Raw genomic sequence first — 20657 nt, forward strand, 5'->3', positions numbered from 1 at the left:
GAAGTAACATGACAGGATTTTTCTGAAGATCTTCCTTCCAAATCAAGCAGTCACATATTTCAATTATATAGACTACCACTTTACATAATTACCATTTTGCTAACTTATTATAAATGGGAAATGAGCACAGTTTAGCTCATTACACTATGTAAAGTCCATGTATTTCCTTAGCTACGCACAGAATAAATAAAGGAAACTAAATAAAGATGTTCATGGGTTAAACAACAGTACACGGTGAACAATTTTTTGCTTTCCTCCACCTAGTATAATTATACTATTCTCCTCCACCAGCTAGTTTCTAAATTTACATGCATCCAGAACCCTATGCAGTTTTTATCATTTTAGTTCCACTGTAGCATCTGCTACGCAGTTGACTGCCACTGCTGTACTAGATTGTCAAGTCCCCGCCAACCAGTGATGCTCAAGTGTTTAGTGGTGCAGTGTCATGTGTGCATGATAATAAGTGAATCACAACTGTCAACCAGCTTCTGCACCAGCTGCCAGAGGCACTGTGTTTTCTAATAAGTTTTTACATCTCTGTGTATTATTTATTCCTCGCTATGACTTTTTATATGTTTTGTATGTTCCTTTTTTATGTTCCTTTCTTGATTCTGTCACTCCAGGTTACAGTAGTAACTGCCTAATGACTTCCTCTTGAGTATTTGTACATTCAAGAATGATTTACTCAGAGAATATGCTCAGAGGACCAGTCAACAGACAGTAATAACTGCTATGCTCCCTGTTCACCTTGTTCGCTGAATACAGTTATTGCAATAAAGTATTTTAATCCAGTAAACTTCTAGTCTCAGTACGTTCACATTTTGCAAAGGCCAGACAGCACAAATTGAGCTGCACCTGACACCATTATTATCTTAATCAGTCTACATACTAATAATCAAATAGATTCTTAATATATTATAAATATGGGAGCAAATCAAATAAAACCTGATATTTTCAACTGCAGTGTCATGTGGTGAACAGACTGGTGAATGTCTTTGGATGGATCAAAACGGAGGGGTATCTGTTGAGAGGCCAGACAAACATGTGGTTCCTGAAGAGGGGCAGCAGCTTTTTCAGTAGTTGCAGGGGCAACAGTCTGGATGATTGACTGATCTGGCCTTGTAACATTAACCAATACGGCCTTGCTGTGCTGGTACTGCGAACGGCTGAAAGCAAGGGGAAACTACAGCCGTAATTTTTCCCGAGGACATGCAGCTTTACTGTATGATTAAATGATGATGGCATCCTCTTGGGTAAAATATTCCGGAGGTAAAATAGTCCCCCATTCGGATCTCAAGGCGGGGACTACTCAAGAGGACGTCGTTATCAGGAGAAAGAAAACTGGCGTTCTACGGATCGGAGCGTGGAATGTCAGATCCCTTAATCGGGCAGGTAGGTTAGAAAATTTAAAAAGGGAAATGGATAGGTTAAAGTTAGATATAGTGGGAATTAGTGAAGTTCGGTGGCAGGAGGAACAAGACTTTTGGTCAGGTGATTACAGGGTTATAAATACAAAATCAAATAGAGGTAATGCAGGAGTAGGTTTAATAATGAATAAAAAAATAGGAGTGCAGGTTACCTACTACAAACAGCATAGTGAACGCATTATTGTGGCCAAGATAGACACAAAGCCCATGCCTACTACAGTAGTACAAGTTTATATGCCAACTAGCTCTGCAGATGATGAAGAAATTGATGAAATGTATGACGAGATAAAAGAAATTATTCAGGTAGTGAAGGGAGACGAAAATTTAATAGTCATGGGTGACTGGAATTCGTCAGTAGGAAAAGGGAGAGAAGGAAACATAGTAGGTGAATATGGATTGGGGGGAAGAAACGAAAGACGAAGCCGCCTTGTATAATTTTGCACAGAGCATAACTTAATCATAGCCAACACTTGGTTCAAGAATCATAAAAGAAGGTTGTATACCTGGAAGAATCCTGGAGATACTAAAAGGTATCAGATAGATTATATAATGGTAAGACAGAGATTTAGGAACCAGGTTTTAAATTGTAAGACATTTCCAGGGGCAGATGTGGACTCTGACCACAATCTATTGGTTATGAACTGTAGACTAAAACTGAAGAAACTGCAAAAAGGTGGGAATTTAAGGAGATGGGACCTGGATAAACTGAAAGAACCAGAGGTTGTACAGAGTTTCAGGGAGAGCATAAGGGAACAATTGACAGGAATGGGGGAAAGAAATACAGTAGAAGAAGAATGGGTAGCTCTGAGGGATGAAGTAGTGAAAGCAGCAGACGATCAAGTAGGTAAAAAGACAAGGGCTAATAGAAATCCTTGGGTAACAGAAGAAATATTGAATTTAATTGATGAAAGGAGAAAATATAAAAATGCAGTAAATGAAGCAGGCAAAAAGGAATACAAACGTCTCGAAAATGAGATCGGCAGGAAGTGCAAAATGGCTAAGCAGGGATGGCTAGAGGACAAATGTAAGGATGTGGAGGCTTATCTCACTAGGGGTAAGATAGATACTGCCGACAGGAAAATTAAAGAGACCTTTGGAGAGAAGAGAACCACTTGTATGAATATCAAGAGCACAGATGGCAACCCAGTTATAAGCAAAGAAGGGAAGGCAGAAAGGTGGAAGGAGTATATAGAGGGTTTATACAAGGGCGATGTACTTGAGGACAATATTATGGAAATGGAAGAGGATGTAGATGAAGATGAAATGGGAGATAAGATACTGCGTGAAGAGTTTGACAGAGCACTGAAAGACCTGAGTCGAAACAAGGCCCTGGGAGTAGACAACATTCCATTAGAACTACTGATGGCCTTGGGAGAGCCAGTCATGACAAAACTCTACCATCTGGTGAGCAAGATGTATGAGACAGGCGAAATACCCACAGACTTCAAGAAGAATATAATAATTCCAATCCCAAAGAAAGCAGGTGTTGACAGATGTGAAAATTACTGAACTATCAGTTTAATAAGTCACAGCTGCAAAATACTAATGCGAATTCTTTACAGACAAATGGAAAAACTGGTAGAGGCGGACCTCGGGGAAGATCAGTTTGGATTCTGTAGAAATGTTGGAACACGTGAGGCAATACTAACCTTACGACTTATCTTAGAAGAAAGATTAAGAAAAGGCAAACCTACATTTCTAGTATTTGTAGACTTAGAGAAAGCTTTTGACAATGTTGACTGGAATACTCTCTTTCACATTCTAAAGGTGGCAGGGGTAAAATACAGGGAGTGAAAAGCTATTTACAATTTGTACAGAAACCAGATGGCAGTTATAAGAGTCGAGGGACATGAAAGGGAAGCAGTGGTTGGGAAAGGAGTGAGACAGGGTTGTAGCCTCTCCCCGATCTTATTCAATCTGTATATTGAGCAAGCAGTAAAGGAAACAAAAGAAAAATTCGGAGTAGGTATTAAAATTCATGGAGAAGAATTAAAAACTTTGAGGTTTGCCGATGACATTGTAATTCTGTCAGAGACAGCAAAGGACCTGGAAGAGAAGTTGAATGGAATGGACAGTGTCTTGAAAGGAGGCTATAAGATGAACATCAACAAAAGCAAAACGAGGATAATGGAATGTAGTCAAATTAAATCGGGTGATGCTGAGGGGATTAGATTAGGAAATGAGACACTTAAAGTAGTAAACGAGTTTTGCTATTTAGGGAGTAAAATAACTGATGATGGTCGAAGTAGAGAGGATACAAAATGTAGACTGGCAATGGCAAGGAAATCGTTTCTGAAGAAGAGAAATTTGTTAACATTGAGTATAGATTTAAGTGTCAGGAAGTCGTTTCTGAAAGTATTTGTATGGAGTGTAGCCATGTATGGAAGTGAAACATGGACGATAACCAGTTTGGACAAGAAGAGTATAGAAGCTTTCGAAATGTGGTGCTACAGAAGAATGCTGAAGATAAGGTGGGTAGATCACGTAACTAATGAGGAGGTATTGAATAGGATTGGGGAGAAGAGAAGTTTGTGGCACAACTTGACTAGAAGAAGGGATCGGTTGGTAGGACATGTTTTGAGGCATCAAGGGATCACCAATTTAGCATTGGAGGGCAGCGTGGAGGGTAAAAATCGTAGAGGGAGACCAAGAGATCAATACACTAAGCAGATTCAGAAGGATGTAGGTTGCAATAGGTACTGGGAGATGAAGAAGCTTGCACAGGATAGAGTAGCATGGAGAGCTGCATCAAACCAGTCTCAGGACTGAAGACCACAACAACAACAACAGATTATGTTTGTAAGGAGGCGTGTATAGGCTAGTCTGGGGAGAGAGAGAGAGAGTGTGTGTGTGTGTGTGTGTGTGTGTGTGTGTGTGTGTGTGTGTGTGTTTTACGGATTTCACAAATTTGAAATTTTCAGGTTTATATTAACATGTGATCATTGGAGGGTGTAATCAAACACTTATTATGTAAGATACCATTATTATAATAGAAATATCAATCATAACAGGGACTTGTCTCATACGAGCATGTCGTAGGTCTCCCAGAACATCCTCCAGCTCTTTCCTTGTAATTCTTCCAGTCCTGCGGACATCCTGATCAAGTCTTCGTAAGCTACGGTCCAAGTTCACCTCTTGATTCTCACGTGTCTGACCAACTTGTGTTGCTAAGCCTCTGTAAAAATGAAAACAAAAAAATTACAAATATTTAACAGAACTTTACTACAGTGGAAATTCCATAACGGAAATAGAAAATGATCAACAACAACCACTCACCTTGGACATACGATTGGTGCATACAGATACACTTAATAGATGAATACACTACATTAATTTTCTCTTTTTTTCTACCTTATACTATGAAGAGAGTGAAATTTATTGCAATTGTCTGATCTGAGGAGACTAACAGTTATTTTACTACTTATAATAAATTGTACATGTTTGACAACAGAGGGGTGTGAAGGTTTTCTTAAAGCTAGCTGTATCTAGTGTTTCAAAAGGACCACCTGCCAACACAAATTAAGAGGAAAAGAAATTACGAAAATGAGGGAACAGAAATGTCTTTCTTGGAATAACGTACACTAAATTGAGGGTTGTAATGGACAAAATTTTGTACTAATAAAAAAAACATTTTAAACTTAAAAAAATCATTAAAATTGAATTTTAGTACATACCTCTAACAAGTAATACCTGTTCATTGACTTCATACAAATGATGGCGATTTTTTATAATTTTCTGTAAAAATACTTTTACATGACCAACTTTTCGCCACTGGTACCAATAAATTGATTAATTAGAGCTTAGGATGACAGGAAAGTGGCCTCACAATTGATTGGTTGCGGGGTTCAAGAACTAAATAGAAAGGCAATCAGTCCTCTTTCATGGAATAGTCCTTGTGGAGTTATTAACATCAGCCAGAAATCTGATCAAATTGTTACAGTGTAGTAGCAGTAGCAAAACTGAGGCAGTGAAAGCAATACTGATATCAGATACAAGAAATAGCTGTGTGTGAGAGAGGGAAGGGGGGAGGGGGGGGGGGGGAGAGAGAGAGAGAGAGAGAGAGAGAGAGAGAGAGAGAGAGAGAGAGAGAGAGAGATGGTCCACCAGGCCTCATCTGCGGCAGTTGGCACTCCCATCCCCCCCCTCCCCCCGCCAGTACTTCCCTCCCTGGTAATGGAATAAATAAGTCCTCTAGCCAGGTGGTGATGAGATACATAATAGTAAAAGTCAAAAAACATAATGAACACCAGTTGCACCCAGAACTGTAAAATGAAATGAAAAAAATAATCAAGTCGGTAGGTGGGACAGTGCAGTAGAGTGTCACCCGAGGCTCAGCATTCAGCAGATGTCCTTCCCAAACCCATCTCATCTCATCCGATATAATTAAAGTGTGACACATGGGAATAAAGCCCACTCTCTTGAAAGAAACAGAAAAAAAACTGTTCAACTATTTTTCATGATCAGCTAAAATCAAGGATAAGGAATCCTTTTGTCTTACTTTCCCTAGTGTGCTTTTTGAAGGAGCACTCTAAATAAACTAAAATAGTGTGTGGCACAAAAAAGGGCTAAGCACATCTAAAAGTAATTAAAGACAGTGCAAGAGTGATTGTGGAGGAGGTAGGGTTGAGAGTCTTTAGCTCAGCACGCAGCTGAAGACACCCCAACAACCCCATACCAAAAGCAGTTTCAAACATTAGATCTGAGAATAAGTCACTTCCTCAGACAAAGCAAAGAACCAGTTCAACTGTCCATACATCACCTGCCAAAATTAGAGGCAAAGAATGGAGAAGACCTGGATTGGTGTAGGGTACTTGCAGAAGTGGACATTCCATCTGGCAGAGGCTACTGTCAGTACAGCTCCACAACCACAATGTATAGGTAGTTCATTACATATGAGAAAAACATGGACTAATCCAGCATTATAGATGTGGAGATGACAAGGGGCAATGGATTTCTTCCGGAAGGAACAGAAGGAGAGAGACAGGCAGCAGACATCTCATTGACAAGAGAGGAGTAGAGGTCTTACTTGCATGTGCAACACACACTTGGGATCATCAAAGTGAATGTTGGGTGAGCAATCACTTATCTAGCTATACGGTCATCCAGTTCACTCCACAGGATAGTCACATGACTCAGGATCAAGAGAAAGACAACTTAGCAGCAAGTATGACTACGGTCAGAGAGAATACCGTGAATAATAGATACCTTAGGGTGACATAAGGGTCATTAAATGTCAAATCATCCACAAATTTTGTGTGACTCAAGTTTAGGAATCCCTATGACAGATCTGAAAATTGTCCATAATTTTTGCAGTAGAATATTGATCTCACCCCCCAAATGAAAGAAGATACTGCGGTCTTTGAAAGCCACTTCCTAACAGACAGAGAGATTCATTTCTTTTGTCTTACATTGCTTGTTTTTATAAAGATGATACAAAACCACTGCCTACCAATCAATTCATTTTTCTCCAATTTGCCACCTTTGAAATTTGTTCTAACTTTTACAGTATCATTAGGAATCAATGTAAAAAAAAAAAGTTTCGGAGAAATAAAAGACAATACTGAAAATGCCTCAATAAAAAACAGTTGACTGCAGTAAACAGTTTGTGGGTACAGTGAAATCAATTTTCATTCACACCCTGATAGTAATAACTGTGGTTTTTACATAATGTTACTAACTGCTGACTTAAAAATTTTTAGCTGCCAAAACTTTTCAGTTTCACTTAATAATTTCTCACACAAGTGATTCTGCAATGTATATTCTGAAAAACAAAGATTCCTGATTTTTTGTGGTTTCTATCAGTTTACTGTAGTTTATTGACACAAATGAAATATAAACAGTGATGTACATAAAGTTATCTACATTTTGAAAATATTGGAAATATTTCCTTGTTGTGAAAACGTTTCACTGGGAGAAAAAATTTACCAACAGTAGACACTGATCAATGATCAACAATAACACCAATAATAAAAATGCACTCCAGTTATGAAGTATAGGAGATTTTTTATGGTCATGTTGATTAATCAGATTTCTGCCAATAATTCGCGTCTTTCCTGCATGATATTTCAACTGTGTGACTCACAGTCTTCTTCAAGTACTCTCCGATACTGATTCCAGTGTGGAACGAGTCCGTTATTTATGCCTGCATTGCATCAGGCGTGCCCTCTGCGGTCCGCACCGTGCCTGGTGCTCTGTCCGCGATGTATGCCGACTGCAGAGGGAACGCCTGACACAATGTAGGCATAAATACCGGACTCGTTCCCCACTGGAATCAGTATCGGACAGCACCTGAAGAAGACTGCGAGTCACACAGTTGAAATATCGAGCAGGAAAGACGCGAATTACCGGAAAAACCCGATTAATCAACCTGACAATGCCTCACTGGGAAAGCCAGAAGTATTACATTAGAAGACTCTAAGGGCAGGATATGTATTTAAATATTAGAAAGCTGGACAAGCTTCGACAAAGGAAGGGAAGACTGTTCAGTTCTCTGTTTCATGCTGCGATTACGAGAAGACGACGTGGTTCCAGTCTTCGCTAGAATTAAACATCACGTCAAATCCAGAGCGGCCAACAGAATTAAACACTGAGTGAGCTTAGCATTGGTTAGGGAGAGAGTAAGTGACATGCGCCACCAACTTGATGCGATATCCAGAGAGTTGCTGCCTCTACACATTTTTATAGCAAATTCTCTAACCAGACATGACTGGGACCGAGTTGATGGCAACTCTTCGTAACTAGCGGAGTGCACGAGGCAGAAATTGGTGGGCTGCCAACTAGCCAAGATTCAACATCTTAACAAGGTGCAACAGAACGAGAACGCTCACAATGACGTCAACCTGAGTGAGATGGAATTGGATGCAACTACCTTGTAAGTATTGAGCAAGGGTCTCAATTTTGCAGTTACCCACAGAAATATTCCTGTTGTGGCCTTCATAAGTGCAGTGGAGCAAGTGGCCCTGAAACTTCCTGCCAGTGAGGCTGAAGAAGTCCGGCAAAAGACGTGTAGGGCACTCACTAAAACCAAGCTGCCCAAATCAAACATCTCCAGTGACGAGAGGTAGGCCCACAAACAACTCCAAGAAGATGACAGCATTGTGGTGTTACCAACAGATAAGGGGAATGCGGCCATCGTCCTATAGAAGGCAGATTATGACAATAAGGTGCGACAACTTCTAGACGACATGGCATGCAGGCCAATAGAAAGGGACCCCATACACAAGGTGGATAAGAAGACCAGGGCTCTTCTAAAGGAAACTGGCCTTCCACTGCTCAACACCTTAAAAAGATGCTCTCGCCATATGTGGGGAAGTGTGTCCATCACATTCGCAACTCAGAGGATTTCCTACAATGCCTCAGGCAGCTATGGATCTCGGTCTCTGACGTTATGGTCAGTTTCGACGTGGTCTCCCTGTTCACTCCTGTACCACTGAATGATTTACTTGAGCTGATCGAAGAAAAGTTCGATGGTGCTCTCCTGGACTTATTCAGACACATACTGACTTCGACGAACTACCTATATGTGGGTCAATTCTACGGGCAAATGGTATGGGTAGCAATGGGAAGCCCGCTCTCACCAGTGGTGGCCCACTTCTTTACAGAAAGATTTGAAGAGGACAAACTTACATTGGTCCCAGATCAACTGAAATGCTGTTTTAGATACGTGGATGACACCTTTGTCATATGGGGCCAGGGGAGGGAAAAGCTCGATGTTTTCTTGGATCACCTAAACTCATGCCACCCTAATATTAAATTCACCATGTAATTGGAGAAGGATGGACTACTCCCTTTCCTAGATGTACTAGTTAAGAGGAAGGGAGATGGTAACTTCCATCATGGTGTTTACCGCAAACCCACTCTCACCAACTTGTACTTGCAAGCTAGCAGTTGCCACCACCCGGCACAGAAAAACGGTGTACTCAGAACACTGGTTCACCGGGCACAAACTCTGTTAGATCCGGATAATTTGGTGACGGAGATAGAACATCTAAAATCTGTGTTCTACAAAAGTAGACACTCTTCTCAAAATGTTCCAAAGGCAATGCGCCCTGTTCCCCCACCAGCGGTTCCTGAAGAGATACAAGAAGAAACGCAGAAGGTTGCACATTTGCCATACGTTGGGACGCTATCTGCCAAAATCAACAGAATTCTCCTCAAACGTAACATTAAAAGTGTGCTACATCCACCCACCAAGATTAAGGCTCTGCTATGGAGTGTGAAGGATGACCTGCATCTACTAAACCAGGTGTTTCCCACCTGCCATGTGAATGCGGTATGGCATACATCGACCAGATGACCAAGAACATTGACACCAGGTGCAAAGGACACCAAGGGCACACCATACTGAGACAGGCAACCAAGGCAGCGATTGCCAAGAATTGTTTAGAACTCAATCATTCTATGAAGTATAATGATGCCAGGATTTTAGCACAAACAAGACACTGGGACAATGTCATCAAAGAATCTACTGAGATTAAGGTCGAGGAGAATCTCATTAACCGGGACACTGGTTTCCAGCTGAGCTCGTCTTGGAACCCAGCACCCGATCTTCTGAAGACGCAATGTAGGCAACATCCACACCCCAAGGGACACAAGTATAAAGATGGAATTAGAGATAACAGTTCAGTACATGTAACAAAGGACGTACGTGAAGTGGTACGTCAGATAACAGACAATACCTGAGGACTTTCTTACGAGTCGCGAGCGACAATCTGAACATAATCAGCCTGAAAATAACACTGCCACCTCCCCTGGGGGGGCAAGAACCTTGAACAGAACGCCTAACACGGCACACCACGGTAACAGAATGTCCTAATTCATAGAAGGTCTCAAATGACGACAATAGGAAGATAAAATATCTAGTGCAGCTTGGATGCCATTCAGAACTTAATTCAGCTCTATTGACAACAGATAATAACCAAAAAGTACCCACACAGCATTCAGGACAGCTGCGGCTATAAGAAAATGCTACAGCCATTGCTATTGGTCGGCGCAAACCGTGGGCAGAGTGCCAGGCATGGTGCGAACCGCAGAGGGAATGCTTAGCACAACACAGGTATAAATTCCAGACTCATTGGACAGCAACTGAAGAAGACTGTGAGTCACACAGTTGAAATATCGTGCAGGCAAGGCGCGAATTACGGCAGAAACCTGATTAATCAACGTGACAATGCCTCGCCGGAAAAGCCTGAAGAATTAGATTTTTTATTGTTTTAAATTTACAATTTTATCGTATGCCATTTATTCTCATTAGGTTGGCAACATTCCTCTGCTGTTATAAACATTCTTTGTCCTGTGAAAGTAATCAACGCTCATGATGTCCCTATACATTAGTGAGTCTATGGATAGTCTTGAGCAGTATTGTACGAATATGTAATTTTCCATCTTTCAAAGCATTTATTAACAGACTGAAAAAATACTGGCATATTATTTTACTAAATTAAGACTATAATTATAATGTCTAGGTTAAATAATTGAAGGCTGCTCAAGCAGAGAATGTTCTCAGAGATGTTACATTGCACATTAATGTGAAGCTTCCCCGACAACTAATTCTGAACTAAATGAAGAAGAGCAGGGGTTATTATTATGGTGATCTTTGACATTAGATCAAGTGTACTAATGTTCTAAACACAAAGGAATACATTTACTAAAACTCTCACTAAACGAAAAGCGATTTGTTGGCCCTTTCAAGAGTAAAAAAAAAAAAACACTGTCCAACTTGCAGAAGGATGATTACGGAATATAAGGAAATGAAGTAATTTCTTCAGAGGATACCAGTGGAACTGGAACGAGAGGACTTTGAAAAGTCCGTGCAAAAATAAAAACTACTCATGTGTTTGGGGTAAACCTTTTTCATTTTTCGTCATCGTCTCCTTTTAGACTTATACACTTAGTCCAACACTGTGCTAATTTGTTGATCCCTTCCGAATAATAGGAATTGTCCAAGTCTGCAAAATAGCTATTACTTGCTGCAATCACCTCCTCATTTGAATAAAATCTTTGTCCCACCAGACATTTCTTCAAATTGGGGAACAAATAGTAGTCCGAGGGAGCCAAGTCTGGAGAATAGGGGGGATGCGAAATGAGTTGGAATCCTAGTTCCATTAATTTTGTGACAACTGCTGAGGTGCGTACTGGTGCATTGTCGTGATGGAAAAGGACTTTTTTTGCGGTCGAATTACCAGCGTTTTTCTTGCAGCTCGGTTTTCAAATGGTCCAATAACGATGAATAATATGCACCTGTAATAGTTTTACCCTTTTCCAGATAGTCATCGTAACCTTTCCATCCGAAGGAATGGCCTTCGCCTTTTTTGGTGCAGACTCTCCCTTGGTAACCCATTGTTTAGATTGTTGTTTGGTCTCACGAGTATAGTAATGTATACATGTTTCATCCACAGTGACGAAACGACGCATAAAGTCCTGTGGATTCTTCCTGAACAGCTGCAAACCATCCTTGCAACATTTCACACAATTCCGTTTTTGGTCGAGTGTGAGCAATCGCGGAACCCACCTTGCGGATAGCTTTCTCATGTCCAAATGTTTATGCCAAATATTATGTACATGTTCACTCGAGATGCCCACAGCACTAGCAATCTCATGCACCTTAACTCTTCTGCCATCTATCACCATATCATGGATTTTGTCAATGATTTCTGGAGTCATAACCTCAATAGGGTGTCCAGAACGTTCAGCATCACTTGTGCCCATAAGGCCACTCCGAAAATTTTGAGACCACTTATAAACTGTTCTAATCGAAGGTGCAGAGTCACCGTAATGTTTATCAATCTTCTCTTTAGTCTCCTGAGGTGTATTGCCTTTCATAAGCTAATGTTTAATCACCACACGAAATTCTTTATCGACTTCCTTGATTCACACGAATGCCAAACACAAAGAAATAGACCAATATGGCTGAAACTTGTTGTGCATTCTTTTCACAGATACTACTAACTAAGCATAACCTCAATACATGCCAGTGGTGCTATCTCAAGGACTTTGCACGGACTTTTCAAACGCCCCTCGTTCCATCCAGCCTCTAAATAAATAAATAAAGTAGACACAAGTTTAACAAATTTGGGACTGTCTCCAGCTAAACATATACTGGAATCTGCAACAGAGGCATTACAAAACAAATATTCATGTTATACAATGTTGAATTAAGAAATACGAGCAAGAAAACTATGAACATGAACAGACAGTAATCCACTTTGAGAAATTAATGGAACAAATAAAAGACAAACTGAAACATTCCAATAATCCAGCAAATAGTCAACTTTTGACTCTTGTGCCAGAGGCTTGTGCTCAACAACAAGTATGTGAAATGTTGCAAGTCTCTGAAAATTTGGTATGTCAGGCACATACCAATATTACCAGAGGAAACAGCTGACAGAGTAACAAATTTGTATTTGTATGATAAAAACTCTTGAATAATGTCAGGAAAGAAAAACAAAGTGAGTGGCAGGAAAATGTAAATGAACAGGTCGAAACAGTGTGTACTAGCAGGAGCATCTGGTACTCATTTCTGTTTGTGTGTGCACCATTCGTCAAAATATTCAGTTGCTACTACATACCATTAATCTTTCTTTAACTACCATTATCTAAATGGGAGTAATAACTTGCAACATTAATCACAGAACCTGTATGCTTCATCTCTGTGACAAACGTCGTCCTACATCCCTCCTTCACGAATATCTGTAAAATCAGATATAAGATTTTGAGCCTGACAAAAAAGTTTAATACAGCCAGTGGGGTTCAATGGATAGGATGCACTTGGTTCATTTCAAATTTGTTAATTGTTGGTCAAGAAGCCAGAGAAACTTGCACCTCATTCCTTAATTGCAAAATCTCAGTGTAATTATTTGAAAAGGAGGAAAGAAAATCTTCAAGTTCTTTAATGTTGATGGACTTCAATGAAAATTTCTGCTTTGTTGTGCAAGACTAAGCACAGGGTTATCCCTGGAATAATGGCAGTTGTAGTCTTCACACAGTTTATGTACTATATGAAAGACCACTGTCTGCAATCTAAAAACCTCTGAAATTATTTCTGTTGATTTGGCGCATGATGTGGTCATGGTTCAACAGATGCACAACACTGTATTGCAGTTCTTGAAACAAGACAGTGAACTGCCTGTAAGTGATACTGAATATTTCAGGTGGGTGTGCTGCCCAGCAGAAACACTGCAAGAATGTTTTTGAATATATGTAATCACCATTCACATCATTTGCTTTGGGCCTTTGTCTCACTTTAACACAGGGACAGCCTAGTTACTATGGAATTGGCGATGTTAGTGTCAGAGGGTGGCTCGATGCCATTCCTGTCGCCAATTTTGAACATATTCAATCATGAACATAAATTCAAAATTAAATGCACATGGTCATTTTTTGCGACTAGCAATGGTAAATCTCCCTGTGATAGAATTGATGGCACTTTGAACAGGCTTGTTACAAAAGCAAGTCTGCAAAGACCGTTTCAGGGACAAATACTTCGTGCCGTGCGAATTTTTCAATCCTGTCAAGAAAACCTGAAACAAATGTCAGTTTTTTTTATTTCAAACCAAGAGCTAGATGAGGTTTGTAGTTGTCTTTCTGCACATTTTTACCTGCAAGAACTGTTCCTGGAAATAGATCCATGCACCAATTCTTAGCACTTTCACCAACTCAGATTGGAGCCAAACACTTAAGCTGTGATTCCAGTTTCAGTGTCATTTTTGCTTTCTCTCAAAGTGAGATGTTAATGCCTGAAGCTCATTGCTATGGTGCTTTTGTGTGTGTGTGTGTGTGTGTGTGTGTGTGTGTGTGTGTGTGTGTGTGTTGTCTGATTCCTTCTGGTATCTAGATATTGTTTTGAAAGTGAATGACATGGGAAGTGATGCAACAGTTAGATTTACACATCCACATGGGTCATCATCCTTTTACTGTTCTGAAAATGACACTTATATTCCATTCTCCCACACTTTATGTCAGGTAGAAATCAGCACAATGACTGAATGTACGTTAAGACAAGTCTCTTCTAGATTGGTGGAAGCAAAATGGTTCTTATTTAACAGTAAAACGAATTTTCAATGAGACACATTACATATCACTGTAAGGTGGTTTGAGGTTTTATTGTAAAACTGACCAACAGTTGACTTATAATATGCCTAATCATTGCACTGATATGTAAGATGATTGCCTGCACAGTGATCTGATTATGATGAATGACATATCTGAACAATATGTATGAAGGGCTTATACTGATAAGCCATATATATATATATATATATATATATATATATATATATATATATATATATATATAAAAACAAAGATGAGGTGACTTACCGAACGAAAGCGCTGGCAGGTCGATAGACACACATGCAAACACAAACATACACACAAAATTCTAGCTTTCGCAACCAACGGTTGCCTCATCAGGAAAGAGGGAAGGAGAGGGAAAGATGAAAGGATGTGGGTTTTAAAGGAGAGGGTAAGGAGTCATTCTAATCCCGGGAGTGGAAAGACTTACCTTAGGGGGAAAAAAGGACGGGTATACACTCGCACACACACACATATCCATCCACACATATACAGACACAAGCAGACCTGCTTGTGTCTGAATATGTGTGGATGGATATATGTGTGCGTGTGTGTGTGTGTGTGTGTGTGTGCGCGAGTGTATACCTGTCCTTTTTTCCCACTAAAGGAAGTCTTTCCGCTCCCGGGATTGGAATGACTCCTTACCCTCTCCCTTAAAACCCACATCCTTTCATCTTTCCCTCTCCTTCCCTCTTTCCTGATGAGGCAACCGTTGGTTGCGAAAGCTAGAATTTTGTGTGTATGTATGTGTCTGTGTTTCTATCGACCTGCCAGTGCTTTCGTATGGTAAGTCACATGATCTTTGTTTTTATATATGATTTTTGGTATATATATCAAAACAGGCAATCACAACTTACAATGCACTCTCCTGAACAAATTTACATTTTGTGCCATGTCATTATCTTTCACGAAGCACTTCATATTATAGTTTAATTTTTTTAAATTTATCCTGTTAAAAAGACGAAATTTAGATCCGAAGACACTTTTCTGTTTGCTGTTGCCCTTCTTTGTTAGAAACAGAGGTTCTGATTTGTTTGTTCTCTTTTCAATCTTCTAAATAGAATATTATAGCCTCTCATTTCTCCATCTTCAGTTTTTTTTCTGTAAGATGTGTGCTGTTTGTGGAACATGTACAAAAATCGTTACATCTCATAATGCGGGAACTTTGAAAGAAAAAAAAAATTTTCTTTTCAAAAATTAATTAAATAAAAATAACCACATTTATATTTTACCAATAATTTTTACTTGAATCTATTACATCTCAGCTTATGACAAACCTATAATGCATGTTCCATAATTTTAGAATAATTTGTATCAAAACTGGTCATTTTAAATTAGTTTCAGAATTTTCAAATGAATTTTGCAGCACATTACACTTGATTTCCTTACTATGAATATAATTAAGATACTATTATAAAAATTGGAAAAAAATCCATGACATTATATATCAAACAAGTGTACAAAGTTTTAACATGATACTTCATACATGAGTGCCATGACCCGGATGATTTGACATGGAATGACCAAAAAGTAACACCCAGTAATAGCCTGAGGACTGCTCACTCAGCCACTGCAAATAAATGAGTGGTCGAGAGAGGTCTGTTAAATAAAACATAGAGCTCTGTTAACAGCTATCAGATGTTTGGGAAATACGGAAGTGTCCGATCCCGCCCGTCTGCTTTGACCCATGACGTCACAAATATGGCGGAAACAAATACAAACATACACACTCTCCACAAGAAGTCTAATGACACTAACGGGACAAGTGCGGGAAATGGGGTGTTTTGGGTGGGGGGCCAACTAAATATAAACAAATTTAGATGCCTTGCGTAGCTACAACGTGTAAGTGAAGACAGCCATGCATGAATACCCACCCACCTCCCCAGGGGTCGTAACCCCTGCAACCTATAGAAGATAAAGATGCTTCAGTAGCTGATTAGTGTTTTTTGTCTTAAAAAAAAAAAATCTCACGGGATAGAACGAACAGATCAGAAAGATAAATATAATAAACTAAAACAGAAATTGGAGGAAACAGATAATTAAAATAAGTAATAAGTGTTTTTAAATTAAAAAAAAAAATCTCACGAGATAGAACGAACAGATCAGAAAAGTAAATAAAGTAAGATAAAACAGAACTGGAGACAGCAACACTCAAACCAAACTCCGCGCCGTCATGACGTCACACACAACACCCTTACGTCACGGGTCAAAGCCGACGCGTGGGATCGGACGCTTCTGTCGACCCGAAGTTTGTAGAGTAGGAGATGAGGTACTGGTGGTAGGAAACCTGTGAGGGAGTACTATGAAGCATGCTAGTTCAGTCAACCTTTGCCTGCTAAAGGTAAAGGTCTCAGATTCGAGTCAAAATTTGGCACACAGTTTCAATCTGCCAGCAAGTTTCATGAAAGCTGTAAAAACACTAAGTGTTCCCAGGAACAATACTGTCCCTGAAAATAATTATATAGGGTTTCAGAGCTGCCAATGTAATTGATGGTACATCCTTATACTTCTGAAGAACCGAGAGGAACAGACACGGCAAGGTCAAACTTAAGAAAAATTTTAATATTAACCATGGAGTGCATGGGAATACACAGGGAGCACATAATAAAGGGGATAGGTGGAGGTTCCAGTAGAAGGTCGCAAAGTGCATTCCAACTGGGAAACACACCTGAGGGCACTGTACAAAAAACGAATTTCAAAACTCAGATGATAAGGAAACTATCATATGGCAAGTGTGTATGTGTGCAAGAACTGGTACTGCCTGAACTAAAGAGGAAATATCCCCACTTTGGCAAGCAAACTGTCTATAGGCCAAGTCTGGCAGCTTGTTACTACACAATGATATTCTGGATCCAGGATGCTGAAGGGATGGTTGTGCTTTAAACATTGTAAACATAGCCTGGTTGGTACAAGACTGTGCTCCATTAAATACAGAGTATAGTAGCATGGTCCACACCATAAGAAATGCAGGCTAGTAGGCAGTAAGGTCTCGTATCCAGCTATAATCAGTACAGCAAGATGGGAGCTCTGACAACTGGCAGCACAGCTGCCAATATTTGACAATGAAGTGCAGCGGGCCAGCAACTGGTGGGGCAGGGTGACAGACCTTCCTCTTCCACCATTTGGCAGCCAGGGTTACAGAGCCTAACAATGCCATACGATTCATTGCAGCATTCTATGGAGAGCGGTAATTTTTGATCAAATGTTTATTTCTCATATGCCAACAGTGTTTGGCTCCTTAAACAAACACACACGAACAAACTTTTAACATTAACAAGGTACAGCACAATGCACAAATGTTACGTATAACATATCGAATGAAGACATTACTTTTATTTTTAGAGAAGGAGAACGAAAACCCCAAGATCATCTGATTTATCATCTCTCATGACACCCACACAAGCTCAAGTAACTTTGCTTCAGTGGTCCCCATACCACGATATTTTGTATGGATTCACCTCTTATGCCTTCTTCTATGTTCAACATTGCAATCTCTTTCAGATTGTGGTTCCGACATTCTTCCAATCGCCTGGCATTATTTGTCTGACAGCGCACTTACCAGCCTCTCTATCCCTGGCAATGTAAAGGTTTTATTTCACTTCACGACATCTGCTTCTATTTGAACCCAGACAAGTTTCACAGCATCATAATGGCAGCACTACAATGGAAGACGTATAACTTTGTGATCATGGTTCTCTGCTAACATATCAATTACAAAAGTGTCATCTGCGGCTTGTATCATTTCGTGTCAGTCAAGACCACAACCTCGAATATGGGAGGGACTGGGAATTCAGCTGTCACCTCTTCAAGGGCCCCATTCTGAAATCTGTCTTAAGCAAAGTAGGGAAACAACAGAAAACATATCTGGACAGTTAGATATAGATTTGAGGCATCATCCTTCTGAATACAATATAGTAAGTTAACCATTGTGTTTACTCACCCCATTAAGTAGGCTGAGACCACTACTTGGAAAGGTTTTCTTAACATAGAGGAATGTACGAGACGAGTGTCGGCTTTGAACAGCAACACAGGAAATGTGACAAACACAGTAAACATTACAGCGACTACTATATAGCGTGATGTTATTTCTGCGATTTTATCAAACAGGCTAAGCTACAGATCAGTCTGGCACCACAAGCACATTTATTTAGTTTCACACTTATTAGCTTCACCAACTTACAAGCAAATTGTTACCTTCCAACCTAACTTATACCTCAGACAAAGCCATAAATCAGTCTGCCACCACAACCAGTTTTTTTATGCTTTTACATTCATCGAGGACAACTTCACCAACTAACAACAAAAATGTGAATATATGCACCAAATCATGTAACAGCAGCCATTAATATTACGTCACTGCCCAAAGCCAACGACACATATCAAACATTTCTTTTGGCACGGTTTTGTTTCTTTGCGAGGTTTGAATACTGTTTCTTAAGCTTAACAGTTTAATGTATGCTGATCATAGAATGAAGGCTGTTATTGGTTGTTTTAGTTGCTTGTGAATCTTACATGTTGTATGACTGAGGTCTATGAAACAACCAAGTTCCATAGACCACAACTATACAACCCAGATGATTCACCAGCAGTTAATGTAAACTGCATAGTGTAAACAAATGTGGCATGTGCATGTTGTCAATTAGGATGAGGGCACATAATGGTAAAAGCCTACTTTTACAAGGTGGACATTATTTACTGACAGTGTCTTACCATCAGTCAAATTCTGGTAAAGGACAAGTGAAATAGCTGCTGCAACAAAATCAAAACTTCTCTGATCAGCAATAAAAATTAAATTTTACAAATCACCTACAAGCATATATTTCTACTTAACAAGCCACTGGAAAAGAAAACTTCTGATATTCATCATCATAGTACACAACAAATGATCCATCCCACTATGGAGAAGGTGGAAGAGTAACACAGAAACTCACTGTGATCATAAATATCACTGTAAAATGTAATTGCACATCTGATACAGGCTCACCAGAATAAGAAGTAGAAATCACGTAGTGGCAGTCAAAACTCAAAAAACCCGGAAGATTCGGCGCCAAAATTCATTCGGGCAAGAAGTGTTACAAACAAAAAGTTTAGTGGCTGCCTTAAGTGAGTATAAAAATGGAAGCAAAATACAGTAACGAAAATGATATAAACGCACAGGATGGTTACTTTCACATTTGTTTCATTTTTAATGTTTTCCAAACACTGGACAGAAACAAGGCCAATGCAGTGAACTGTTTAGTAATGTGCTACTATTAGTTTTCTTAGTAACTCATATGTGTGTGCATACATTTACAACAGCAACGTTAAGTGCTTATTGCCAAAATATTTGATGAGTTTGATATAAACACCAACGAGTATATGTAACTATTAGTCATAGCGGATGGGGGCTTACGGCTTTTAAATGTGCGATACCCAACAATTCATTGAACAAAGACAGGTTTTAATAAACTGTACGTTTTATAAATCGTGGTGATTTCATATACATCAATCCATTCCTTTAAGCAGAGAGATTCATCTAAATCTACATTATACATAAAACATAATCAAGAAATTTCACATTTTCTGAGATATTCCTCTAGACATTGTGCATCACGTAAACATGTTACATGCCTTGCGAACTGGCTGTTGATGTAGTAGTTCACGGTGCTGGAACTTTGTGTGCCATCTTTCCTAACGTGTTTCAGAGGCAAGCCTCGCACGGCACTGGTAAAACACCGAGCAAAGCGTGCAGATCTCAACAACGTAGTCATCCTCAACAATGCTTACAAAAAAAAAGTCCCTTCAATCCACGCCGGCTTTCGGCAACCACATTAACACAACATACTCATCGAATATCGATTGTTTGGAACGACATTGGATCGATAAGAGGAAGGATCGATACCTATATAAATCGGAAAAAAGACTGATAATCATCAAGATTAGTTGACTATCTTTCTCGAGTTTTCAAACCACGGATGTCGTTGTCGGCCGTGGTTAAACAAACAGCCAATCTAAGTACCAGTTCGGTTTGTGCACTATAGCACTGCCAGACCTCATACTCACTTCAGTTTTTTTCCTCTTTTGAGATAGGAGCAACCTCAGTCTCTTCTCAACGTCACCGCAGTGGTTTTTTGTATTGAGTCCTGTTTCACCCACGTATATCGTATTTTTGTAGTCAGC

General features: G+C 39.7%; 1 protein-coding gene across 1 annotated transcript in view; it reads right to left on the reverse strand.

Annotated features, from left to right (window-relative positions):
• LOC126416065 (leucine-rich PPR motif-containing protein, mitochondrial) overlaps positions 1-20329 on the reverse strand; it is a 190843-nt gene extending 170514 nt beyond the window's left edge. The window contains exons 1-2 of the mRNA XM_050083541.1: positions 20109-20329; positions 4454-4602 (exon numbers count right to left, since the gene is read on the reverse strand). Coding sequence (XP_049939498.1) covers positions 4454-4602; positions 20109-20248 — 289 coding nt within the window. The 5' untranslated portion in view covers positions 20249-20329. The remainder of the gene's footprint in view (positions 1-4453; positions 4603-20108) is intronic.
• Between the last annotated feature and the right edge of the window lie 328 nt (positions 20330-20657).

The sequence above is a fragment of the Schistocerca serialis genome, chromosome 8, assembly GCF_023864345.2.
Source record: "Schistocerca serialis cubense isolate TAMUIC-IGC-003099 chromosome 8, iqSchSeri2.2, whole genome shotgun sequence".
Taxonomy (NCBI): Eukaryota; Metazoa; Arthropoda; class Insecta; order Orthoptera; family Acrididae; genus Schistocerca; species Schistocerca serialis.